Source organism: Equus asinus, chromosome 21 (assembly GCF_041296235.1).
Source record: "Equus asinus isolate D_3611 breed Donkey chromosome 21, EquAss-T2T_v2, whole genome shotgun sequence".
Lineage (NCBI taxonomy): Eukaryota > Metazoa > Chordata > Mammalia > Perissodactyla > Equidae > Equus > Equus asinus.
Genome location: NC_091810.1, coordinates 87,719,212 through 87,746,683, shown reverse-complemented (window position 1 = coordinate 87,746,683; position 27,472 = coordinate 87,719,212). Strand labels below are relative to the sequence as shown.

General features: G+C 36.8%; 1 protein-coding gene across 26 annotated transcripts in view; it reads left to right on the top strand.

Moving 5' to 3' along the window:
- TFDP2 (transcription factor Dp-2) overlaps positions 1–27,472 on the top strand; it is a 173,226-nt gene that overhangs the window by 100,192 nt on the left and 45,562 nt on the right. For 8 of the 26 annotated variants that reach the window (XM_044754074.2, XM_044754073.2, XM_070493442.1 and 5 more), the window contains 3 exons: positions 19,082–19,185; positions 24,908–25,029; positions 26,935–26,982. The exons of 2 other annotated variants lie outside the window; for them this stretch is intronic. In XM_044754074.2, the coding sequence (XP_044610009.1) occupies positions 19,082–19,185; positions 24,908–25,029; positions 26,935–26,982 (274 nt within the window). Of the gene's footprint in view, positions 1–836; positions 929–19,081; positions 19,186–24,907; positions 25,030–26,934; positions 26,983–27,472 lie in introns of those variants that run through there. 16 more of the 26 variants (XM_070493445.1, XM_070493444.1, XM_070493454.1 and 13 more) reach the window with 5 other exon arrangements.

Sequence of the window (27,472 nt, the reverse complement as noted above, 5' to 3'; positions counted from 1 at the left end):
AACTTAAGAGGTCATCTTTTGTTCAGCTTCCTATCTAGGAAAAACTGTGTAAGATGATTAGGAGTGTATTTTTAATTAATCATTTAAAAAACTAGGACGACGTAATTGGGTTCTCTTGAGAAAATGAAGAAAGGTACTTAACCCTAGATATTTAGGTACTAACCTGAAAATTTTAGAACTTCTAACTGTGTGGGAAAGTGAAAAAAAATCGAGCACAGCTAAGCTGCTCTTTGTTGATATCAGAAATGGGCCTGCCATTCATTTTGGCATTGAAGCATAGCCTCCTATCGCAGGGGGCAGGACCAGGACTTTTTTTTTCTCCCCCAGAAGAGCTGGAAAGTTATTACAGGTTGAAAAGCCCCGACCAGTTTTTCAAGAGTTTCTCCTTTTTTTTTTCTGAAACTCATGGTGCTTTTGCTCTGCTTTCAAGATGCATTAAGGTTTGCTTTGTGACTACTTTGGAGCCAGCAAATACCCTGACATGTATAATTCAAATTATGCGGATTTCATGAGTAAGTTTAATCTTATTTTTTAGCTAGTTAAAATTCAAGTGATTTTTTAGAAAAATGTTAGCTTGGAGTCAGGCATTTTATCATTTCACCATTTTATTTTAAGCATATTTGTAAAACAACCTTTAATAAGAAAGCAAGATTCTATGTAAAGAGGCTTCTTAGTCTCTTAAGACCTGCATTTTCAGTTTCTTTTGAAGTGTCTTTGTTGCGTTGGACAATATTCATATGTCTTTTGAAAGCCAGTTAACTAAATAGTTTTCCTGAGCATCTTTTTAGTTTTATTGAAAAGTATTTTAAATTGAGCTTTCTGAGCTCGATTGCTCATGTCTGACAGAGTCTCAAGTTTCCACTGAATGGTAACAAAGACTGTAGAGTGTTGTTGGTCCTGCAGTCAGAGGCATGCCTCTTTAGACCAGGTAAGAGAGATCATTGTGTTTCTTACTGCTGGGCGAGTTTTTACAGCGTTTATTTTATATTCTTTCAACAGCAGCAATGTTAAATTGATAAATAGTCAGGGGCACGCTGAATTCAAGACGTCCTTGCTTGTTGCAGACAGGAGAACTACAGGGCATGGGGGTTGGGGTGGGGGGGAGGGGTAGAGTAAGCTTAGTTTTATCACTCAGTTACTTATATAAATCAATTAAAATGTGAAAGTAGTTCTGGAGCTCAGTTTTCTTCATTCAAGAACTAAGGAAGCAGTTGAGGAATGAATAATTTTAAAGGTACTTCATGGTTATTACTTGTGAATGCAATTCAGATGATAGTTTTTACTTTCATTTCTTTCCAGTAGTTAATAAAATAAGCCTGGCCCTTAACTATACATTTTTTCCATTTATGAAAACTTTAAAATTGTCAACAGCAAAATATGCTTCCTCAGGATCTTTGGAATAAACCTGACACTTAAAAACATTTTTTTCAGCTTTGATAGCTGTTTCATTCCTTTTTTTTTTTTCCTCTAGTACATTTTTCTTAAAAGTATTTGTGCTTTGAAAATGTCAGCTGTATTCTAATGAAGCTCAGGCATTGTTTGCTCATAAAGGGGCCGGTGCATTCCACTGCTTTATGGTTTATTATGAGCACAGTGCGAGAGTGTGGGTGGCACCATTTGGTGTCTGCCTCTTGGGGTAGTGACTGCCATTATGTTAGCGTTGCATTGGCAAAGAAAATATAGCATGCAAGATCCCATATGAATCTGGGTACTGTGAAGAAAATCTTAATCCTAAACAATAGCGAGTGAACCCGGAATGTGTGACAACTTGATTGAGTTGATCACTTCAAGTATTCTCTTGAAGTCTGCATTTTAGTTACAATTAATATTCTGCCGGCCATGTCTCTTGTTTTTGATGTATATAACATTTACTCATTCTTTGAACTTCAATAAGGAAATGAATGTTTCTACATAAACTATGACATTTTATATAGATACAATAAAATTTTAAGTAACGCATTTACTTTAACAAGTTGTAAGGAACTTAGTGTGGGTGGGGAGGGGGCGTGGGGGAGAGAGGAGGTCAGGCAGAGAGCCTTTCTTTCAGTTAGGAAAGGCCTGATGAAGAAAAAAGCAACAGATGTTTCTTCTGTTACAATTGAGGTTGTTTCATTCAAAATTCGCAATAGCTGGAATGGGGAGGGGAGGTCATAAATCTGACTTAATCAGTGAATAAATAAAATTTAGTGATTTAAAATTTATTCTTTTATATTCAGGATTTGAAAATCAGTATAGAGTAACATACCTTTTGAAGAGGCTTTTTTTAATCTTAAAAAACTATGTGTAATTAATGGAAATGTGAGAAAGTTAATTTTAGCGTATTTACATTATGGAAAAAATCATTAAATTGTATAGAATGTTAGGAATAAAAACTAAGCCATTATAAAATACATAAGGAATACTTAGGTTGCAGAAGTTTATAATTGTACAATAGGTACTGAGGCTCAAAATGAAACATTATTTGCATATTGTGATAGATCATTTTATCTTCAATGAGAAGCATGAGATTTATTCCAAAAGATCTTTGAATAGGAAATGTGGGAGAAATATTTTGAATTTAATTGAAATGCTGTATTGCAGTTTGCCTCTAAAAAGAAAGTAAGCTTAGACTGGTTGCTAATGGAAAGAGGGGAATGTTTGTCTGCTGCAGAGTAGGAAGGAAGAGCTTGGAAGCAATATGCATGTGATTAAAGCAGTCGGAATAAAAAAATAGTTTTTGAATTTGTGGAATTCATAATGAGTAAAATGCAAACCTTTCCTTTTACACGTAACACAAAGAGAAGTTCTGTGCTCTTGTATAGTGTACATAAAGTACAACTTTATGCATTTCTTAAAGTTAGTTCTTGAAAACCCAGTGCTGAGAATCAGATCTTTCACATATTAGGCACTTGTTAAAAATTTGCCATACCCCACACTGTAAAACTAATCATAATATATAATAGCCCCAAAATTCTTTGAACCATAGTTCAAAATCTCTGTATGGAGCAAATATTAAACGTTTTTCTAAATGTTTGTTTGAGTTAAGGAGAGGACTGAAAAAGATATCAACATTCAAGGAGATTATTAAAAATTTCTCTTGCTCTTAGCTAGGATCTGTGGGCTTCCCTGAAGATTTTCTTTCCTTTAAATAATGACAACAGAATTTAGAGATTTTGAAGCTTTTCAGATCATTGTTTTAATTAAGATAAGATTCTAAAATTGATCTCTGTACATTTTGCTTTTTTAAGGAGTAGCAACATGTTGCAGTTGAGGTTTTTTCTCTAAGATAAGTAAAATAATGTGCATGGAGTTTAAAATGAATTTACAAACTCTAGGTTTGACTTAAGTAAGAACTTTTAGAATTTTGACTAAAGGATATATAATTTTGATGGAATAGACAGCCCTAAAAAAAGTTGGTGGTCCCACATGTGATATATAACTATGACACCATCATAGATTGTAGTTATCGAGTATGTGTGTCACTTACGATTATAAATGTAGGTATGACAGTAAGTTGCTTAACAAGGAAAACAGCATCAAGCAACAACAATACAAAAGTAATTGAGACTGTTAACCCTTCAAACTGAGAGCAATATACTGAAAGAAGACTTCTGGAGTGAAGTCCCTGTGATTCTTGCCTTATATATGAACTCTTTAGCATAAAAGTGAGGTCTGGGGGGATCTGAGCTTTAGCTTTTCATTGTTCTCCAAGTCAGGATACCAGAATGACTGATTTAGACCTTCTCTCTGCCCTACATATATGTAGGCAATTAGAAACAAACAATGGCAACCTAGAAATCTCTCATCTCTGGGGTGGAGGTCAGAGGGAAGATTTTCCTGATACCTGTGTTTTTCTGAAAAGAAAACCTTTTACATTCTTGTTTAGGAGCTGGTAAAATAGTATGAGTATTGTGCTTTAAGTATATTATGAATTAACTCTGTTTTGCAAATAGATCCAGGAACCTGTCGGATAATAACATTAGATATTTCTTTCTACCAAGTTCCAAGCAGCCAATTTTCAAACGAACTTTTGGATCTTGACTCTAAAGTTGGAGACCATCAGCAGGGGTCTTCGTTTTTGGCGCTTGGTTCACTTGCGGTGCAAAGTTTGGCAACTCTCTTGGCAGTTTCTCTGACAGAAAAATGAAGAGACTGCTAACTGAGCCCTTACTGTGTGCCAAGTAGACCCATGGAACTTATTTATAAAGGTTCACAAAATGTTTTAATGGATAAGATTTTAATACAAAAGATGTTGTTGATATTGATGTCTAACTTTCTGATTTCTTGCTCTTCACGATGTAATTTAAATATAGCTTCACTAATAGCTCTCAAGTGGAACATGTTGTTGAAATAAGAATATTGATAACATTGCAATTTTGAATGAGCTACTTAGTATGGTATTATGGAATATAAAGACCCCGGTTTTTATTTACTAAGGAAAAGAACTACTTTGAAACTCTAATTCCGGGGATAGTCTTTGGTCTTTTTGTGTTTGTGTCCTAAAGTTTTAAATTTAAGAATGCAGCTTTTTAATTCTAGATCTGTCTGTAGTCGTTGTCACCTTTTATAAGTATTAGAAAAATATCTCTCTTGACTGTAAGTTTAAAATATTTATTTGTTAATACTGTCTGGGGCAGATTACTATCTTAGAGGGGTTGTGGGCTTCTTCATGAGAATGATTTCCTATTAAGTACCCTTGGATATTCTAACACTCATAAATTTGAATCCTTGTGGATGCACCCAGCTGCCTTGATCTGCTCCAGCCATTCAGTGGCTGTTGGTACAAGATAAAGTGTGCTGCTTTCCACTCACTGTCTTTTACTAGGCATGCAAACAGTGTTTATGTGCCATCTGGTGGGTGTATTGGCTGTGGTGATGGTGCTAAAAGTAGTGGTTGAAAATAGGCTAAACATTGAAAAGATAGAACATTTAAGAAGAAGAGACTGCAGAAATAAGGGTCACTCAGCCCTTTCTCTTTTTAAAATGACAGTAGAGATAAGTGTAGTAGAAAGAGTCTACGTACACACCATTACTTCCTTAATTTGAACAAAGAGGAAAAGGGAACTTGAAGCATCTTTCCCAGTCTTGCCTACTCATAAGAATCATCTGAGGCACTTGGTGAAAATACGCATTCCCACCTAGTTCCTGATTCTTTAGGTGTCTGGTGGAGCCTGGGAATGTGTATTTTGAATAAGAGGGACCCTCCCCTCCCCTACACCTCTCACCCCCTTTGCGGTATGACCAGGCGCATGTGGGAAGAACTGCTGTGAAGGATTGGAAGAACCAGGTTGTTTGAGGCCATATGATAAACTTGTTCAGTTATTAATCAGAAGATATATTGTCAAAAAACAGGCAAATTCTAATTAAGCAGGTGGAAGAGAAATGAGAAAATTAAGAATTTAAGTTTCCTTGACTGAGCAAGGTAATAGAAAAAGAACAAAATGACATCTTTTGACTAAAGATAAAGAAGACAGTGAAAAAGCAGCAGGATCAAACCTGTAGATGAGATAAATGTTTTTGGATGGACATTTAAAAAATATTGAAAGGAAATGGTCCTACAAAAGAAACCTAGTGAGAATGAACTAAGTGATTTCTCAAATCTTTTAGCTTTGAGGTTTAGTGAACTAATTAAAAACAATTATAATATTCCAGATACCAGATCTTGAATTAAGGAGTTCAGTTAAGAAATGAAGAGGCACTGTTTAAATGCTGGCATGTGGGAAGATGGAGAAAGAAATTTCTTTTCCTTTCAAATTGAAGAATCCAGGGTATTTATGGTTCTGGATACCAGAGAAAGAGGGAGCTAGCTAATCGTTTTAAAAGGTGTCCTACAAGTGAAAATGCTTATCAAAGCCAAGAGAACAGATTGATCCTCTAGGGAAAGTCTGTAGGAAAGACTGACATAAAAGATTTATTGACCCATTAGCAGTATGCCCTTGGGGCTATAGAGCTGTTGGTTATGGCCGTTTCAAGGATCCTTTCTTTGGTACATGGAAAGGTTCTGGTTAGATGGTCCATTTGGGGGAATCCTAGAAGTCCTGTGTTCTGACAGCTGTAAAAACATCCAGACTTTTGCTTCCTTGCCTGTGATAAGTAGGAATGTGCATTTCAGACCTTCTGTCCCTGTCTGTACCCCATAGGATGCTTGATTTCCCTTTTGGAACCACATACAGAGGGGGAAGTTCTGTAGGTCACTTTAACCATTATACTTTGGAGATATTATGAACTTTTATCTTTTTCTCACCCTCTCCTTTATAGTGACATTGTGGTCACCCAAGTTAAAAAGTTTAGTAATGGTGATGGCCTTCAGATTTAATCTTAGGAACTTTGAACATGATTGAGTACAACAAAAAAGCGCAACAAAATAGAGCATAGCAGTGTTATTGTGTGCAGATGGGTAGGGCACGCTATACCTATACTAGTAGCTAGCTATTAATAGAATGAAAACTTATTTTAAAAAATCTGAGTATGTTCAAACATAAAAATGAAGGAAGTCAGGGTAACTGCAGGGTTTATTTACCTTTACTCCCTAACCCTGACATACACGTTATACATGGACATGCTATATTTCACTTGTCTCACAGGTTGGGTATTTCCAGTTGGGTATGCTGTCTTTTCAGATTACTTTTGTTATTAATATATGTTTCATTTATGAAGACAGTGCTGTCGATCTATTGGACCTGAGTTATTTTGCAGATAAAGGTGATAGATATCCCTGAGCCATCCATGTCTTTTCTCCCTAGTCCACTCTTTCTTCAGTGACATATATTGCTTTCTAGATGGCTGGCTGAAATTAGAAATACAGTCGTAAGGTTGTGGAATCTTTTCTCTTTGCAGAATGAATTGGCTTATTCCAGGATCGACCTATGACTTGACCTCATTAGTACTGTATTTGAAACTGATCGATAGTCCTTTATAACAGTTATTAACAAAGAGTTAAAAGGGTAGTATGGGAAGAAAGAAATGCTTGACACTTTCTTTTTCTGACTCTATTTATTCTTTGCTGGAGATGTTAATCATGAGTGAAATAAAGCATATGATACTGTCACATAAATAGATCAGTGGGGCAAAATAGTCAATAAATTGACCCAAATAAGTAAATGAGCAAAGTAGCATTTCATATCAGCTTGGGGGAGAGGGAGTGGATTATTCACTAAAAGTAGCCATCTAGAAAAAAAAATTAGTTATTCACTTCTTACATCAAGTAAATTGCAGATGGATTAAAGATGTAAAATCTTAAATGAAGGCATTAAAGTATTATAAGAAGACATAGGAGATGTTTGATATAATCTTAGTATATAATTAATGATAACTAATTTTGAAGAACAACATATACAACTGGAAATGCCAAACCTGTAAGATAAGTAAACACAGCATGCCCTTGTAAAATGTGCATCTCCAGGGTGGGGAGCAAAGATAAATAAATAAACTTTGTAGTTTCTCTGACCTCATTTGTTTCTGTAGACCTTTTTATGTATGACAAAAAAGTCATAAAAGGAAAGAACTATAGTATTGACTACATTTTTTAAAAATGTGCAAAGAAAATCATGGATAAAAGCAAAAGACTCGGGGCCAGCCCCGTGGCCGAGCGGTTAAGTTTGCATGCCCCGCTTTGGCAGCCCAGGGTTTCACTGGTTCAGATCCTGGGTGCAGTCCTAGCACTGCTCATCAAGCCACGCTGAGGCAGCGTCCCATGTGCCACAACTAGAAGGACCCATAACTAAAATATACAACTATGTACTGGGGGGCTTTGGGGAGAAGAAGGAAAAATAAAATCTTAAAAAAAAAAAGCAAAAGACCAATGTCAAATTAGGAAAAATATTTACAGTGGGTAAAAGAAAGAATGTACTTATTCACTTAAATTCCTTTAAATTTAAAAAGGCTCTACCAATTAAAAATCAGCAACAGCCAATAGAAAGATGGGCATAATTCTCAGGAAGGAAAATTTAGATGACTTTTAAACAATATGTATCAGCCTTATTCATAATAGTAAATTAAAAGCAAAAGAAAATCAAAATATGAAATACTATTTTTAACCTAAAAATTGACAAAAATAAAGTTTGATAACCTACTGAGTTGATAAGAAAATGTGAAAATGGACACTTTCATATATTTCTGCAGGGAGAGTGAATTGGTGCAGCCAGTCAGTACAACCACTATGTGTAAAGACACATGTTATTGCAGTATTACTTGTAGCAATAAAAGATTTTACTGTTAATAATGCTTGTAATACTCAAAGCTTTTCCATTACTAAGGAACTCAATAAGTAAACTGCTAGAACCATAAAAAGAAATGCTGTGGAGCTGGCAAAGTAAATATTGAGGTAGAACTGTATATACAGGTATGGAAAGATATCTAAGATAGATACAGTATTAAGTGGGAAAAAAACAACATGCAAACGGATGTAGTATTCGACCATATGTGTAAGGAAAAAAGGATATTTATGCATATATGTTTGTATATGCCTAGATATTTCTGGAAGATACAGATACAAACTAGATACAAACTGGCACCAGTAGCTGTCACTGGGGAAGGGAGTGGTTAGGTGGTGGTTGGGGATGGCTCATTGTGTACTCTTGTCTCATTAATTTGTATCATGTGCTTCCATGCAGACATTCAGGATTCATCCATCTATCCGTCAATTCATTCATTCATCCAACAAATATTTGGTGAACTCTGCCATGTCCCAGGCATTGTGCGAGGTGCCGGATATAGAGCAGGGAATGAAATAGTGAAGCCCCTGTCCTTGTAGAACTTAACGTTCTGAGAGTGGGTGGGTTATGGACAGATAATAATCACATAAGCAAGTGAATATAAATATGCAATATATCATACAGAGATAAATACTCTGGTGAAAATCATGTTAAGTTAGGAAGCGCTGATATAGGGTGGGCAGGCATCTCTGATGCAATAACAACTGAGCAGAGACTTGAAGGAAGCTGGGGAATAAGGCACGGAGATCTGTGGGGGAAGAGAGTTACAGGCAGAGGAAACTTCAAGGGCAGAGGCCATGAGGCAGAAATTTGCTTGGCATGGTTTGAGGAACAACAGAGTGGCCTGGGTGGTTGTAGTGGAATGAAATGGAGGTTGACAGGTGATCAGGTCAGAAAGGAAGGGTACAGGTGACACAGGGCTCAGTAAACCATCGTGAGGACTTTCGCTGACAGATGCAGAGCCAACTGGAGGGTTTGAAGAGAATTACGCCACATAGTAGGATCACCCTGACTGTTGTGTGGGGATAGAACAGTGCTGTTCGGTGGCATAATGTGAGCCACTGAGGTAATTTTAAATTTTCTAGTAGCCACATTTTAAAAAGTCCAAAGAAACAGGTAAAATTGATTTTAATGATAGATTTTATTTAACCCAATATATCCAAAACGTTAACATTCAACATGTAATCAATGTAAACAAATTATTGATGAGACATTGTACATGTTTTGGGTTCAAAATCTGATGTGTATTTTACACTTAGAGCACATCTCAGTTTAGATGGGAAATTTTTTTTTGCTCAGGAAGCTTTGCTCTGAGCTAACATCTGTGCCTGTCTTTTCTGTTTTTAATATGTGGGCTGCTGGCACAGCATGGCCACTAACAGAGGGTATAGGTCCCCGTCTGGGAACTGAACCCGGGCTGCTGAAGTGGAGCTCACTAAACTGAACCACTAGGCCTCTGGTGCTGGCCCTCAATTTAGATGCTAACTTTTCAACAGGTGAGGTGAAATGCAGTACTACCAAAACAGTAAAGCTGTATTTAATGGGAAAATATTTTATATTGCTTCAGTTTTAAATTTAAATTAATTAAAATTAAATAGATTTAAAATTCAGGTCCTTAGTCATATTAACCACATTTCAAGTGTTTAGTAGCCACCTGTGTCTAGTGACTACTGTACTGGACAGCGTGGGAATCGAGTGGTGGGTGGGCCCCGTGCAGAGGTGGGTGATGCGTCAGGAAGATATTTCAGTAATTCAAGCAAGAGCTGGTGACTTAGACCAGAGTGGTAGCGTCGAGTGGGTGAGGAGTGGTTGTCTTCAAGATATATTTTAAAGATAAAGCCAAGAGGATTTATTAATGGGTTGAATGTAGGATATGAGGGAAAGGGAGGAGTCACCAGTGATTTTTTTTGGTCTGAACATTTGAAGAATGGAGTTGACTTTTACTGAGATGAAGAGACAGATGGGAGAAGGAGGTTTCCAGGTGGGCTGGGGAGCAGTCAGGAGTTAGATTTCGGATATGTTACGTTTGAGATACCTGTTAAATATCAAAATGGAGATAGGCAGCTGATATGTGAATCTGAAGTTCAGGAGAGAGGTTTAATCTGGAGAAGTATACACAAGAGTCATCACAGCCCCTAGTGAGGAACAGTTGACAGAGAGAAGTTGGAGGGGGCCGACGTAGGGGCCCCGGAATGTTTTTGGAGAGGAGGAGCCAGCAACCAAGATAAGAAGGAGAAGCCAGTGGGTTAGGAGGAGTACCAAGAGAGAATGGTGGTTTGGATGCCAACTGAAGAGTTATTTCAAAGGAAGATGTGATTTAAATTAAAAAGTCAACTATTCTTGGTAGGTTAAAGTTAAGTTGAAAGCTGGGAATCGACCATTGGATTTAGCAACATGGAGATGATCTTGACAAGAAGTATTTCAGTGAAGCTGTGGGGTGTGGAAGATGGGAGTGGGTTCAAGAAAAACAAAGTAGAGACATAGAGACAGCAAATGTTGATTTTTGTGAGTTTTGTGCTGTAGAGGCCAACAGAAATGTGTTGATAGGTGGAGAGCTTTGCATGGCTAAGCAAAGTTGTTTTTGTTTTTTGTTTTTAAGATGAAAAACAAAACACATGCTCATGTGCCGATGTGAATGGTTCAGCAGAGAGGGAGAGACTTATGGTGCAGGAGACTTGTAAAAGAGAGTAGCTACAGGGGTGCAATGTAGACAAATACATGAACTACCTGTTTACAAATAAATTTTAATAAAATAGCCACAGTTGAGGTAAGAGAGAGGAAAAGCAAGAGGATTGTATAATCTATAATTAGCCTCTTACTAGTAAATATGCACTTGCCTACCTCACTTTTTCCCATCATTTTCTTATTAAGGTGTAATTTACATATAGAAGAAGCAACCGTCTTTAGCCTGGAGTTCTACGAGTTTGACAAACACATATACCACCGCCAGCCAGGTCATTTTTTAACTTTTATTTAGGGCTGTGGGTTGGCTTATTCTGCCAAGTTAGACCCTGTAGATATGGGATATACTACTCCTTCTGATTTGAGATATTTATAAACCCATAAAATAGGTGTGTTCATTCCTACAGTAAATTACTACCTTGGTTCTTCTAGGAGGATGTGATATAGACTTGGGTGAAGAAAGTTTTTCCAAAAGCTCATTCACGCAAAAAAAAAAAAAAAAAAATTTTCCGGAAAGTCAGTCCTGTGAAAAAATAACTTATACGGGCATCATGTAGATAAACCGCAATTATTTGACTGAATCTTTCATTCTAATTGGATATATTGAAGGTGATTAACTGTAACTGGAACCCCCTAAAGAATTATGAGTGAAATCTTTGCTGTCTAGACAATTCCAAATGGAAAACAGAAAGATTCCAGTTACTCAAGAACTTGAAATAAAATTTGAGCCAAAATTTTGTGCCTGTGCCAAGATTTGGCGTAAGTTTCTAGCTCTTTTTCCTAGCCACTTCCCTAGGTGATTGATCTCATTTAGTTAATTCAGGGAATTGCCAGAACCCAAATCCAGGCAGGTCTTTAAATTTTTGTTTTTAATAAATACATCAAGTGCCAGGATTTGGCTGCTGGACGGTGTCGAGCCCCTGTTGCCAAGAAGCTATGAATGAAGGCCAGGCACTTATGAAAACTTATTTAGACTTGGTTTGGTTTACTTCTCTTAACCCGGCTGAAATTTTGGGAGAATGGATGTTTGTAACCTATTTAAATATATCCTTTTGAGTAAAAAAAAATATTATATTTCTGCTGCTGAAACTAGTTGATTTGGTGAAAGTAAATTATGTCTAAATACATGGCTGTTATTTCTGGATATTACACTTATTGAAATCCCAGTGGAGCCCCTTTAACTGCTTCTAAAGCAGATTTCGTTTTTACGAACTTTAAAACACAGATACTTCATTAATAGATCCTCATCTTGTTTTAGCAGCTGTGACTGATTCTCTCTTGCTCTCTTTTTTTTCTTCAGAATGGCAGTAGGTTGTTTTTTGTTTTTTGCTGAGGAAGATTCTCCCTGAGCTAACATCTGTTGCCAATCCTCCTCTTTTTGCTTGAGGAAGATTAGCCCTGAGCTAACATCTGTGCCAGTCCTCCTCTATTTTTTTGTATGTGGGTCACCTCCACATTGTGGCTGGTGAGTGGAGTAGGTCCGCGCTGGGGATCCAAACCTGCGAACTTGGACTGCTGAAGCAGAGCACATGGAACTTGAACCACTTGGCCATGAGGCTGGGCCCAGCAATAGCTTTTTAAATTATAAAATAAATGCATGCATGTTAATAAATTTTTTTCAAATAATAAAAGTGTAAAACATTCTTCCATGCTACTACCAGAGCTAACTTTATTAAATTTGTAGTTTATGTTGCCAGACTTTTCATGCATATGCAAACTTAGGTGTGTATGTAGTTTTTAAGATAAATGGAATCATACGAATCGTATTCTCTAATAATGGAAAGCTTTTTCTATGGCAGTACGTACTTATAATTTTTTAGGTGCTGTATAACATTCTATCATATATGTTTACCAAAAGATGTTTAAACATTTACATTGTTCCCAGGTTTTTGCTTTTATGCTCAACGTTGCAGTCCCAGGACATGTATAGTTGTTCTTATCTGCTCAGTGTATTAGGATACATATCTAGCAGAAGAACTGCTGGTCAGAAGATATGCCCATTATTAATCGCGATGTTGTTGCAGAGGCCAGGAATCAGCTTGCCACCTAGGCAACGGAGGACATTTGAAAGGATATTTGCAGAGGTGGAAAGAGGCTTTAAAATGTGTATAATTGTTTTTAAAGCATTTATTTAAAATTTCGTACTCTAACACGCAGTCCCATTACTCCTTTCTCATAACGTCAGACTGCCCTCTAGAAAGGCTCGTCAATACTCCCTCCACCAACAGAGTGTGTTCCCTCTTGAGTTCGGGGGACAGTGTCACTTGCACGAGTACTTGACATATAGTAGGTACCAAGTAAATAATTTTTTTTTTTAAAGATTTTATTTTTTCTTTTTCTCCCCAAAGCCCCCTGGTACATAGTTGTGTATTTTTACTTGTGGGTCCTTCCAGTTGTGGTATGTGGGACGCTGTCTCAGCATGGATGGATGAGCGGTGTCACGTCTGCACCCAGGATTTAAACTGGCGAAACCCTGGGCCGCCGAAGTGGACCGTGCAAACTTAACCACTTGGCCACAGGGCCGGCCCTAATAAATAATTTTTAATGCACCCATTTTGCCCCATCTTTACCAACTCAGGGCCTTATCAAAGTTCTTAATCTTTTTCAATGTAGTAGATGAAAAGGTTTCTTTGTTTTTTAAGCATATATTTTTTATTATTAAAATCAAGCATCTTTTTATATGATCACTGACATTTATATTTCTTCGTGTACTCAGCTTAGTTTTATTTTGAGGTATTATCTTATTGTTACTGACTTAAAAGTGGGAAGTTAAGTAAATAAATTTTTTTTGAGGTAACATTGGTTTATACCATTATATAAATTTCAGGTGTACATCATTGTATTTTGATTTCTGTATAGCCTACATCATGTTAACTACCAAAAGTCTAGTTGCCATTTGTCATCATTCAAATGCTCCCCTTTACACTTTTCACCTTCTCCCTACCCGCTTGCCCTCTGGTAACCACCAATCTGTTCTCTGTATCTATGTGTTGTTGTTTTGTCTTCTGCATGAGTGAAATCGTATGCTATTTGTCTTTCTCTGTCTCACTTATTTTGTTTAGCATAATACCCTCAAGGTCCATCCATGTTGTCACAAATGGCAAGATTTCACCTTTTTATGGCTGAGTAGTATTCCTCTGTGTATATCTACCACATCTTCTTTATCCATTCATTCATCGATGGGCACTTAGGTGTTTACAAGTCTTGGCTATTGTCAATAATGCTGCAGTGGACATGGGGCATATATCTATTCAAATGAGTGTTTTCATGATCTTTGGATAAATACCCAGAGTGGAATAGCTGGATCATATGGTAGTTCTATTTTTAATGTTTTGAGGAATCTCTATACTGTTTTCCGTAGTGATGGCACCATTTTACATTCCCACCAGCAGTGTAGGAGGGTTCCCTTTTCTCTGCATCCTCTCCAACAATTGTTACTTTTTGTCTCTTTAAAAATCGCCTTTCTGACAGGTGTGAGGTGATATTTCACTGTGGTTTGATTTTCATTTCCCTAATAATTAGTGATGTTGAACATCTTTCCGTGTGTCTGTTGGCCATCTGTCTATCTTCTTTGGAAAAATGTCTGTTCATAGCCTCTACCCATTTTTTATTCAGGTTGGTTTTTTTGTTGTTGAGTTATATGAGTTCTTTATATATTTTGAATGTTAACTCCTTATTGGATATATGATTTGCAAATATCTTGTCCCAGTTGGTGGGTTGTCTTGTTGTTTTGTTGATGGTTTTCTTTGCTGTGTAGAACCTTTTTGGCCTGATGTAGTCCTGTTTATTCATTTTTGTTCATTTGTTTCCCTTCCCTGAGGAGACATATTCAAAAAGATACTGCTAGGACTGATGTCAGAGATCGTACTACCTATGTTTTTTCTAAGAGTTTTATGGTTTCAGGTCTTACATTCAAGTCTTTAATCCATTTTGAGTTAATTTTTGTGTATGATCTAAGATAATGGTCTACTTTCATTCTTTTGCATGTGGCTGTGCAGTTTTCCCAATACTATTTATTGAAGACTTTCATTTCTCCATTGTATATTCTTGGATCATTTGTCAAGAATTAGCTGTCCATAAATGTGTGGGTTTGTTTCTGTGCTCTTGATTCTCTTCCTTTGATCTGTGTGTCTCTTTTTCTGCTAGTACCATGCTGTTTTGCTTATTATAGCTTTGTAGTATACTTTGAAATCAGGGAGTGTAATCCCTCCAGCTTTGTTTTGCTTTCTCAGAATTGCTTTGGCTGTTTGAGGTCTTTTATTGTTCCGTATGACCTATGTGTTGCAAATTTGTTTACTAAGTCTGAGATTTGTCTTTTAAGTTTATTGAGTTATTTGCTATTCAGAAAGTATTTATTTTTAGATAGTCAAATCTGTCGATCTGTTTTCACTTAAGATTTCTAAATTCTGAAACATGCTTAGAAGGGCCTTCCTCATTTGTAAATTATTTAAAAATTATTATGTTTCTTCTAATACTTTCATAGTTTTGATTTTTATATTTAAATATTTTATCTTTCTGGAGTTTTTTTTGTGCAAAATGAGAAATTAAAACCTAAGATTTATTTTATTGAAATGGACAGTTTCTTGTGTCAACAACATTTATTAAGTAATCCACCCTTTCCCCATTGATTTGAAATGCTACCTTTACCGTACATAAAATTTTCATGTATAAATGAAGCAATTTCTGGAGTTTAATATCTGTTTTATCCATTTCTTTATCTGCTTCTTAGCCAATATCACATTATTTCAGTCACTTCAGCTATGTAATAATTTTGAAATCTGTTAGGCTAAAGTTCCCCTCTTCCCCATTATTCCTTTTTCTCAGAATTTTCTTGCCTGTTCTCTGCCTTTACTCCTCTAGATACACTTTAGAATCAGTTTGTCAAATTTATTAAGTTCCCTCTAAATTCTTTTGGTGTTAACTGACATCACAGATCTGGCTTTAATGATGTTTTTCTTTTTGTTTTTGACCAATGTTTTATATTCCTAATTTTCCTTTAGTGTTAGGTTTAAAATTATGGTCAGTCTGTTCCCCAACCTTAATTATCTCTTTTTGTGTTTCTTGCTTAAGTATTTTTGCAAGTTTTTGATTTTTGCTTCTAACATGATGTATAAGAGATGCTCTCATCTTAAATATTCAGCAGCATTAAGGTCATTTTTAAAAACCATCTGATAACCAGACTTTTTCAGGGCTGTGTTCTTCCTCACATGGGTCTGTGATGTGTTCCTCTTCTGCCTGGGACTGAGTTTACAGCACATGGCTATCAATTATAAAGCTCATGGCGGCCTGGTGGCCAAGTGGTTAAGTGTGAGTGCTCAGCTTCAATAGCCCAGGGTTTCGTAGGTTCAGATCCTGGGCGCGGACATGGCACTGCTCATCAGGCCATGCTGAGGCAGCGTCCCACATGCCACAACTAGAAGGACCCACAACTACAATATACAACTATGTATTTGGGAGATTTGGGAAGAAAAAGCAGAAAAAAAAATTATAAAACTATTCCTCCCCCTAGGATCATAGATTATTATTCTCCAGTTAGATGGATTCTTAAACAGGTGAATAACCATATTTGGAGTGTATTGATAATAACCTTAATCTTTAGCAATTGATAAGATATACATGTTATATTGAAAAAAATCAGTTGCACAGTTACACAGTAAGGAAACTGATAATGCTGGTTGTTCAGTCCTATTTTAAAAACAAACTCAGTATAAGTTATGAGACCTGTTAAAAAGTTGTTACTTTTTATGCAATTTAAGCTACATTACAGTAAGTATGGCATCCGGATGAGGGAAGGTGAGAGCTCCAATCTGTGCTAATCAAACAGTTTGTATAGTTCTGTGTGCTTGTTGGGTCAGGGACTAAACCAGCTGCTCGGATACAAAGCTGAGAGACATAGCCCACTTACCGGAGAACTGCAAGTGAGTGATGACAGGTTAACGAAAAGCCAGAAGCCAGCATCCAGGACCTAGACCACAGAGGCTGGGGACAGCTTTTAAGGAGGAGGCGACATACAGAGCAGGGGCTGTGGAGGTGCAGCTGTGGCCCTCACTACCTATGGGACCTTGTATATGTTCAAACCTCACTCTGTCTCAGTTTCTTCGTGTGTGAAATGGAGTCAGTAATTATATATTTTGCGCTGTTGTCCCAAGCATTGATGCAGTGATGTATACGTGGGGAGCCTAGACTCTAGCACATAGAGATAGCTCAGAAAATGACTGGAATCCCGTTCTGAAGTGCTGGAAGGTAGGAGTTGTCCCAGCAGAAGGGAAGGTGTGTGCCAAAGCTGGGGTGGTTGAACTGGGGCCTTTCCGGAACTGCAGAGTATTTAATCAGAGTGGAGTTAGGGTGCATGTGGAGGGAGTAGTTGAAGACGAAGCTGGGCAGGGAGCAGGGGTGAGATTTCCAAACAGGAACTTTGTGGTGTGTTGAAGAGTCTGAGAGGTGGTTAGGAAGTGTTGTGGAGTCTTTGAAAGCCTCAGGTAAGGGAGTGTCCAGAACAGTTTCTCCAGGTGAAAGACTGATTTGTTATAGATGTGTGGAGGGGCTAGGAAAGCTGTTTGAAGTAGCAGATCCGGTGGTGCTCAGCCCTGGCTGCACGTTGGAACCATCTGGAAAACTTTTAACAGTCCAATGCCCAGGTTCACTCCAGATCAGTTATATCAGCAGTTCTGGGGGTGGAGCTCAGCCATTGGTACTTTCTGTTGCTTCCCAGATCATTCCATTGGGCAGCCACAGGTGTGAACTGCTGAGCCGGAGGATAACTGTGTTCAAACCAGATCTGATAAAGTTCCAGTTAAACAAGTGCCAGTGGTGGGAACCAGAGTGAGGAGATGACAAGTAGGATCTGGTGTTCAGTTGAAGGAGGAGGGTGTTGACTATTGCTGAATTGAGTCGCTGGGTGCATGATGATCGTATATTAAGGCTCAGTGATATTCCAAGACTGACAAGAGGAAGGAGAAGCAGGTTTGGGTACTTGCTGAGTGGGCACGAGAAAGATAAAGAATTTGGTTTCAAAACGTGGATATTGAAGGAAAATGATACACAACCAATGAGCAGAGAGAGAAACTGAAGGGGAGGAGCAAGTGGTAGAGCTGGAAACTCAGGAGACAAGATAGGTAATTGAGTGAGATTCCTGAAGAGACAGGAAGTGCAGAGCAGGTATGAAAGGAGTAATTTCCATGAGAATTTCCACTCAGAGCGATGTCAGTAAAACTGTGTGAGGGTGCAGGTAAGTTCACAGGCTGAGGAGGAAGAGGTATAATTTAGCCCGTTGGCCTGGTCTCCTTACTGCAGGAGTGGTGAGTATTTGCTGAGACTTAGGAGATAAGAGAAGGGGATTAAGTATGACAAGCTTTAGAAGAGCTAGGGAGGGGACCATCTGAAGAAGGAGACTGAGAAAGAGCTATCTTTCTAGTCCTCTTAAATGTTGGTTTTCCCCCAGAGTTTTAATATTGACCCTCTTTCCCGTACACCCTGGGTGATCTCGTTTGTTAAATTAGATTACACTGTTGTCTTCTAGGAGAAAGGTTCGTAGACTGAAGTTTGTCTTGAGGAGTTAAGTTGTTGATCATTTTAGTTCAGAAAGTTATTGATTTTTTTGTTTGTTTTGGGGGTAGCACTTTGCTACCTTCAATTGAAATTTAAAGTGTTGAAATCACCAGAAAACATTGTACAGATCCCATGATTTCCAGCATCACTAAGCAGCATCATATCTTTTTCTCTATTATAATAAAACCTCAAAAAACTACCAACTCAGCATTTTGAAAACCATGTCAACTTTTAGTATATTTTATATTATACAATAAAGAAATTCTAATAGATATTTATTTTACTTCATACATCTTTTTTGTTCAATGATACCTAGTAAAAAACTAACTAGATTTCTCAGCTCTGATATAAACTGTGATTCGCATTACGTATTCTCTAAATACTTGTCCCTCTGAAACACCAACTAAAAGTCTAGTAGTTAATTGCCAGGTAGACTGAACTATTTATTTTATAAATTTTCATTTCAGAACGAAAAATTGTATACAGTACAACAAAGCAATTGTTAGTATGACTTTTCAGTAAGGCTTCTTGTTTGTAACTTACTTACTAAGATAATTATAAATTACTTAAGCAAAACTGGGGTTAGGACCATGGATGCATAGATAGAACGTGGCCTTGATACTGAAGAACATTAACCTCATGTTTTGATATCATTTCAGGTAACATTTCATTTGTTGCATTTCCAGTTTCCAGCACCAACTCACCAACAAAGATTTTACCAAAAACCTTAGGACCAATAAATGTGAATGTTGGACCCCAAATGGTAAGAAAATCATCAAATCTTAGAATTTGAAACTTTGCTTAGTAAGAGAGATAATTGTACAAAAGATGCTTGGGTCAAATATTCCAGTTAATTTCTTGTCTCAATCACTTTTGTAAAAAGTTTTGTTTTTATCTGAATGTAACTGATTAAGTCTTGAGAAAAGAAATGCATTGTGCTCTTCAGTGTTTCGTTTTCACATATTTGATCTGTGGATTTTGGATGTGTAATATTAAGGTTTTTGCTCCCTATGTGAGAGTTGTCTTGTTTTTAGTTGTTTAATTAGATTGGTTTGAAATCTGTTATGTTTTGTTTTCCTCCTTTTTTCTTTTTCTTATATAATAACCTTTACTGCCCTAAACTATGTACTTACATGTAATTTGAATATGACCCAACAGTTAATCTGTGTCTGGAGCTATTAATTTTAAACTCTTTGATTAAAGGAAATTTGGGGAAAAACAACACGCCAATTTATTTTAATATTTAACATTAGAAATAATGGATGAAAAGTGGAAAATATTTAACTGTTTTCTCTGAGTTATGCTAGACCTTGAAGCATATAGCACTTTTGGAAAGGCTTATTTATAAACAAAGTTGCATGCAACTACTCAAAAAACTATACCTAATTTAAATGGCCTTACCCACCATTAGCAAAAGCACGCAAACATTAGAACGATAACTTTTGGTTGTCAGTGCTTACATCTTCTCATCTGTGGAGCAATAGGGATAAATTTTGCCCATCATGTACAGTATTGTGGACTATGTGAAATGCAAAATTATTTAGACAAAAATATCTTTCAACATACTTAATGCCTTCAGAAAGTCTAAGATTTTAAGACATTCTAGACATGACATTTTTCTTGGTCACTTGAGGACAGTTAATCATCTGCAGAATTCAAGCTAAAGATCTTACACAATTTACTGTAACTATGTGAAGAATGTAATCTAATGCTCCTAGAGACTTAAGCTCAGGTAAGTGTCCCCATTTCGAGGTGGTTCAGGGTATGTTCTCGAACATTTGCTAGGCATGTGCCCCTCACCACCCACTACAGTAGGTGCGGATGAGATAAGGCACCTGGCTTTGAAGTCTTTATTTTGGAATGTGGTTATATAAACACCAAAATTAAACAAACATACCTGAACTTTTATGTGTTTGGTGCTTACAGTGCTCCTGTATTTTGAGCGACTATTTCCTCTTGGTATTTCAGTGATGCTGCTGTGGCTCACATTTGAATTCCTCTTTTGGAAACATCATCTTTCTTCCTGTTGTCAATTTGAGGCAATGTACGTGTGAGCCTTTGCACACTTTAGTTCTGGCCATGATGAGTGTCGTATACCCCACCTACCCAATTACAGCAAACCTCCGAATCAGCACAACGAAGGTCAGTGAAGGAGAGGAGGTTAAACCAGGGGCTCTCCTTTAACCCAGGCCAGCCCAAGGCCTTAATGTGTGTCCCTGACTCTGAGGTACCTTTTGCAGCTCTAAGTTCTTAGGCAGGAATCAGAGTTTTCTTTTTGGTTTCCTAATTGTTATAACCCAAATTAGAGCCATTTCTCTTTTCTCCTCTTTAGTCTCTTTTGAACATTGTCCCCTCACCTTCAATCTCTTACTTATGATTTTAGGAAACTTTTTAGTTAGAAAATTCTTGATAAAACCTCACCTATATGCTTCTTACAATCATCTTTCTCAGTCACCCTTTAGATTTCACATGTCTCTTTGGAAGCCAAATCTTAGTGGTAGAAATTTCAAAAAGCCCTAAGAAAAGAGTTTTGAGTTGTTTTCCATATTTGAAGAAACTAGTTTAGTAATAGTTGTTTTAGTTTAGGATACTTGCCCTTTTCTTATAGGTATCTGGTTGTCTGTATAAGACAATCTCATGGTTATCTTTATTTTAACATGGTTAAAAACTGCATGTTTTGGGGCCCGCCCAGTAGTATAGTGGCTTGTGTTCACGTGCTGTGCTTCAGTGGCTTGGGGTTCGCAAGTTTGGATCCTGGGCACAGACCTATGCCCTGCTCATCAGTCCATGCTGGGGTGGCACCTGCATACAAAGTAGAGGAAGATTGGCACAGGTGTCAGCTCAGCAACAATCTTCCTCACCAAAAAAAGAAGAAGAAGAAAAAAAGACAATCCCCTCCAAAAACTACATGTTTCTTATGGTGAAAACTAAAATTTGGTTAAATAATGAAAACCTTTAATATAACACCTTAAAATTATATAGATTGTTTTCCCCTTCAGAATATAGGTGCTCTCTTGGCTTTTCTTACTATAGATGGCAGTAGTACATAAGATGTGTTGATTGAGGGCAAAAAGTCTTAAGAATGAGCTTCAATTGCTATATAATTTTCATAACCTAACTGTAGTCTGTTGTCAAAGAAACCACTTGATTACATTTAAATTAAGGATGCTTTGGGTTTTTTCAGGGGGAGGGGCACTGAAATTTAAAATAAATATTCATTTTCCTTTTCAGATCAACTGGATATTAGAAGTATGTTTTTACCTCTTGATTTTAATTTAGGATTTCAGAATTAAAGTTCAGTACTATAAAGTATATCTGGCTCATCATCACTATTAACTAACTTGCCTTTGTTTAGTGGTTGATCAAGTTCTGTCGCCCTTCCTCTGGTTTGTTTCTTAAGGCTCGCTCTCATTGTCCTAGTTTTGGAACTCGCTGCATCTCACATGAGCTTCTAACTTGTCTTTCCAGTTCAAGTCTATCATTCCTCCAGTTTGTTCCTTCAGGAAATGTTTATTCAGGACTTAGAGTAGTCCCTCCTTATCCTCAGGGCACGTGTTCCAAGATGCCTAGTGGATGCCTGAAACTGCGGGTAGTACCGAACCCTATGTATACTGTGTTCTTTCCTGTACATACAGACCTATGATAAAGTTTAATTTATAGATTAAGCACAGTAAGAGATTAACAATAGCTAATAATAAATAGAGCAATTATAACAATACACTGTAATAAAAGTTACCATAGATCTTAGCCACCTCAGCATATGATTATTTTTCTTCCTTATTAAGTGGAGAACTTTCACCTTTTCACTTAAAGGAAGCACTTTATGCCTTGTCTTTGGCGTATCTGAATTGCCAGCATCACTACTCTTGCTTTGGGGCCATTATTAAGTCAAATAAGGGTGACTTGAACCTAAGCACTGAGATGCCACAACAGTTGACCTGATAACCAAGAGGACTACTGAGTGACTAAGGGGCGGGTAGTGTATACAGTGTGGATACGCTGGACAGAGGGAGATTCACGTCCCAGGCAGGAGGGAGCAAGATGGCACGAGGTTTCATCCTGCTACCTAGAACAGTGTGCCATTTAAAACTTAAGAATTGTTTATTTCTGGAATTTTCCGTGTAATAATTTCGGACAGAGATTGACTACAGGTAACTGAAACTACAGAAAGTCAAACCATGGGTAAGGCGGGACTGCTGTACTATGTACCAGGCCCTGTGCTGAGAGAAGGGAACAGAGTACTGCTGGTCACGCTCAGAGAAGCAAAGAAAATTAGTTGACAAGCTGACACGGAGGAAGAAAAAATAAACTAGAGCACAGCAATTCATTTACAAAGTCATTCTCAATAAAGATAACCAGTTTTTCTCTATGTATTATCTCCCTTCCTCCTTTCTTCTTTTTTTTTTCCTGCAAAGCCCTTTAAATCTGGTAAAACTGAGCCTGCAGGTTACTAAGAGCAGATATAGAAAATGAACCCCTTAGTAATAAAACTGCAGAAGTAATGCAGTCTGTTCTGAGGGTGAGTCAGAATGCTGAGAATTGCTTTCTGGAGACTCCTGTTGTAGGAATAGAGTAGACCAGAGACCAACCAAATACGGAGATTTTCCTTCTTAAGCTGTCACAGTCAGGGTCAGAGTGATAGAGGACATTTGAATGTGTGATGGTAATGGGTGAGAACTGTGGAGTATTTGTATTTGATTTATGTGGTAGAGTATTTTCTTACTGAATTTTGTATAATCCTTTTTAGCATGTCAATGAACAGAAAAGCTACTTTTTCCATCATTTTAAAAGCTGGGTCTTCTGTCTCAGTTCAGTATGTGTCTGTTGCGCCTTTCCTGTGAGTGTCTCCTAGTGCTGTGCTGGGGCCCGCAGACGCTCTCTCTACCCCTGAGGATCTGGCACTGAGTTGGAGGGGAGGAGGTAGGGGGGGATGTGTTGAGGGGTAGGAGGTAAGAACACATTGTCTGGTGTTCATATTTTCTCATGAGGCAGGCTTCTGAATGCCTTGTTTAATAGTCCTTGGCATATTGTAGAGAATCAGAATTCTCCAGACATCTGTCAGTATTTATTGTCTTTCATTTTAATTTTTTTTGCTACATAGTTAACTTATTAAAATTATTTCCTAAGCATTTGTATCTAGTAATATCTCCCTAGCCCCAAATTCGCATAGTACCAAACACACAGAAGGCAACTCAAGTTCTTAAGTGCTTAGTAAATGAATAGGTGTTGAGTGGACTTTAATAACTAAGTCTGAACTGAGCGTGAAATCCAGATGAATCCCTCCCTTTGGTTCAGTATGGAGCAGGTTAGCAACTAACTCAATGACTGAGCTTAAACTCTAGCTGCAGAAACAGGTTTCATTTGATCAGAGACAAAAATTAGTTAGCATTTTGACTTACATAAGGCAGAGAAATAGAACTGTTTCTTTTGTTCTAAGAACTGTCAATAAAAAATGATATGTAGTCCATATTGATGCTTTTCCCTCTTAATTGGGATTTAAGCAAAACTGTACTATTATGGAAAATTTCAAAACTATAGAAAAATAGAACCTGTGTGTCCAGCATCCACCCCTTCAGCAATTACCCACATAGGCCAATCTTGTTTTATTAATACCCCCATTCGCTAGAGTGTGCTCTTGTTTTGTTTTGTTTTGTTTTAAGAAAATACTTTTAAAGATATTACCAGGATACCAAATTGGTTTTTGTATTAATTATTACAAAAATTTTTGGAAACAACATGTTCTATTCACCAGTGAAAATTGTAAGATCTGAAAAGTAATTTGGTAACACATTATCAAGGGACTTTTAAAAAAATCCATTTTCTTAGTTCCATTAATTCTTTTTCTGGAGTCTATTCTTAGGAAATAGAAATTAAGGCCAAGATCACTATGCAAAAATGTTTATCACAGCATTACTTAGAATATTGAATAATTGAATATCCATATACATAACAATAGGAATAATAAATCCACATGATGGAATGTTTTCCAGTCTTTAAAATGTCTTTGAAGAGTATTTAATGACATGAGGAAATTTTCTTGGAAAAAAGATATATTATTATCTGTATAATAATCCAAATTGTGTATCATCTTTGCATCTGTAAGGGACTGTGAAGATCTGATGTGCAGGGACCCTAGTTCTAGTCAGCCAAGCTCAACTGCAATTAGCTTCTATAATTTCAAAGAAAGCTTTTAATTTTTCTGATTTTTAAAATATTAGTTGCTAGCTTAATCCTTCCAAATTGTTCTTCACTTGTTGAAACCTGTTTTGTGACCTCATGTCAGTATTCAGGATACGTGTACTTTAAGATCCTAGGATATAAGCGAATCAAAGGTGTTACCCATATTTTAGATGATTGATATTAAGTGCCTTTTAGGCAGTAATGTTTCCTCTTTGTATGTAGGTTAGCATTCAACATTATTTTCTGCCTGTAGGCTTTTCTTAATAACTAAGAATATTGTTTTCTTTGTCCTGATAACTTTACAGATTATAAGTACACCACAGAGGCTAACCAGTTCAGGAAGTGTTCTGATTGGGAGTCCATACACCCCTGCACCAGCAATGGTTACTCAGACACACATAGCAGAAGCTGCTGGCTGGGTCCCAGGGTAAGAGTGTTGTTGCATGTTACCATTTATAAAAATTTTTTTTTCTTTTACTTCTGACCTGTTTTTCTCACTATCTTACCTTCTGTTCTTGTTTTATGTTAGTCTAGTTCTTAAAAGCTAATATGTTTTAAATCACCTATTTTATTTCACTTTTTATCTTAGATATAAATCCTCTCTTGAGCAATCTTTTTTTTTTAATCCATCCCTCGTCAGTCTTTTTTTTTTGTTTTTAACTTTCAGGTGTACATCGTAATATATTTTGAATTCTGTGTAGATTACATCATGTCCACCACCCAAAGACTAATTATGATCCATCGCCACACACATGCGCCTCATCACCCCTTTCATCCTCCCCCTCCCCCCTTCCCCTGTGGTAACCACCAATCCAATCTCTGTTGCTATGTGTTTGTTTGTCGTTGTTTTTATCTTCTGCTTATGAGTGAAATCATATGGTATTTGACTTTCTCCCTCTGACTTATTTTGCTCAGCGTAATACCCTCGATGTCTATCCATGTTGTCACAAATGGCTGGATTTCATCATTTCTTATGGCTGAGTAGTATTCCATTGTGTATATCTACCACATCTTCTTTATCCATTCATCCCTTGATGGGCACCTAGTGGAGCAGACATTTTTAAACAGAGAAAAACAGTACAGTAACTTGTAACTGAGTCTTCTGACTTTTTTCAGCTCTGAAAGAGGACTGCTTTTTTGATTATGACATTTAGCTGCTTTGGAGATGTAAAAACTATATTTTATATTGCTTTAACAAACATTAGAAAAGAGTTAAATATTAAATGTTGCCTATTCTCAGAATTTCCCCTGTGCATTCTTATTTCCTTAAAAACCAGAAAGGAAACTAGGAAAAAGAGGCCCATATATGTTAGAATTTTCATTGTTTTCCCTTGATTCTTTTTAAACCCTGGGCAATTAAATCAATATCTTTTCTGCGTTACTTGTTTGCCACTTTCAGTATCAAACCTTTACATGTTTCATCTTTGCCTTTAAAATACCCTTACCAAACCTTTCTCCACCCCTTATCATTTTTAGCATCTCTTCCTTCCATAAGAGAAAAAGAAATACTAAGACAAATGACTGGAAACTTCTTTTTGTCACATTAGAAGTTATTTCCATGATGGCATACTGCACTGGTAGTTCTATCGTTGACTTAGAATTGTGAGTTCTAGCAAGCAGACGGTAAATCTTGGTTGAGTAAGAATCTCCTTGTTTTAAGGATATTAAATGAATTAATGAAATAATCCTGGCAAAGTAATTTAAGCCATATACATATTCATATACGTGCATACACACATGTGCCTATGTATACGCACTTTAGAGACAGAAGAGTTTCATATGTATACGTATCTTTCCATTATTGCATGAGATGAAATTACAGAATCACGTGTAATCCCGTGACCTTTATTTAGTCCTTAAGAACATTCTCATGTAGATCTAAAAGTTGGCTTGGACTTCTACATAGCCTCGAGAGATTATAACACAAAAACCAAACCTGCACCAGCTAGGCCTCTGCCCACTTTGGAACTGATCAGGGTTTGGATATTTTCAGCCCCAGCTGTGCTTTATATCAGAGGTGGTATGATTGTCTAGTGTTTTTACAGTCAGTCATTCTAGAGTGAATAAAACTTTTGTGTACCTTCTCCTTTGTAAATCTACAATATTTTCTTCCCTAAAGTTTCATTGAGCTCATTTTAAACTATGACTGTTTTAGGTGTGATTTCTTAGTCCTATGATAAAATTTGTTTTTATTTTATGTACATATCTTTTACATTTCTTAATTTTTGTGTTTGGATATATTCAGTGTGGAATTAGACATTACAATAAATTATTCATGAAGTAAAGTTGTCTTTATATATGTTCTTTTTATGTTATCTTTTTTTCTTTTTAGTGATAGGAAACGGGCTAGAGAATTTATAGACTCTGATTTTTCAGAAAGGTGAGTATAAGTGTAAATATTTTGTTTGGGAGGTGCTGCTGTGTAGAGAGGGGTGTGCTGCCGAGGCTGCGCTCTAGTTTAAGTAATGAGATGTTTTTCTTCACATAACTTTAGCTTCATTGAGTGTCTACCGTTATTTCATTCTGCACTGAGTATTCTACTTCACTCATTATGACATAAATTTATTATATTTGTATGATTTCAAAAGAAATTATCCTGTGAGTAGATGGGCTGTTGATAGTATGCCGCTTAGCCCCCCCCCTCCTTTTTGGGAGATGAAGTATTCTACCAAGGTGAACACTTTCACATGACCCCAACATGCCCACCCTTTTAAAAACAAGTTTTATTGAACACATTTAAGATCATAGTAAATTCTCACTTCTTTCTTAAATAATATATCAAATATAATATAACCTTTCCTTAGACTATTAGGACAGTGGTTCTCAGTTCTCAGTATGCATCAGAATTACCTGTGGTCTTTGAATAAAAT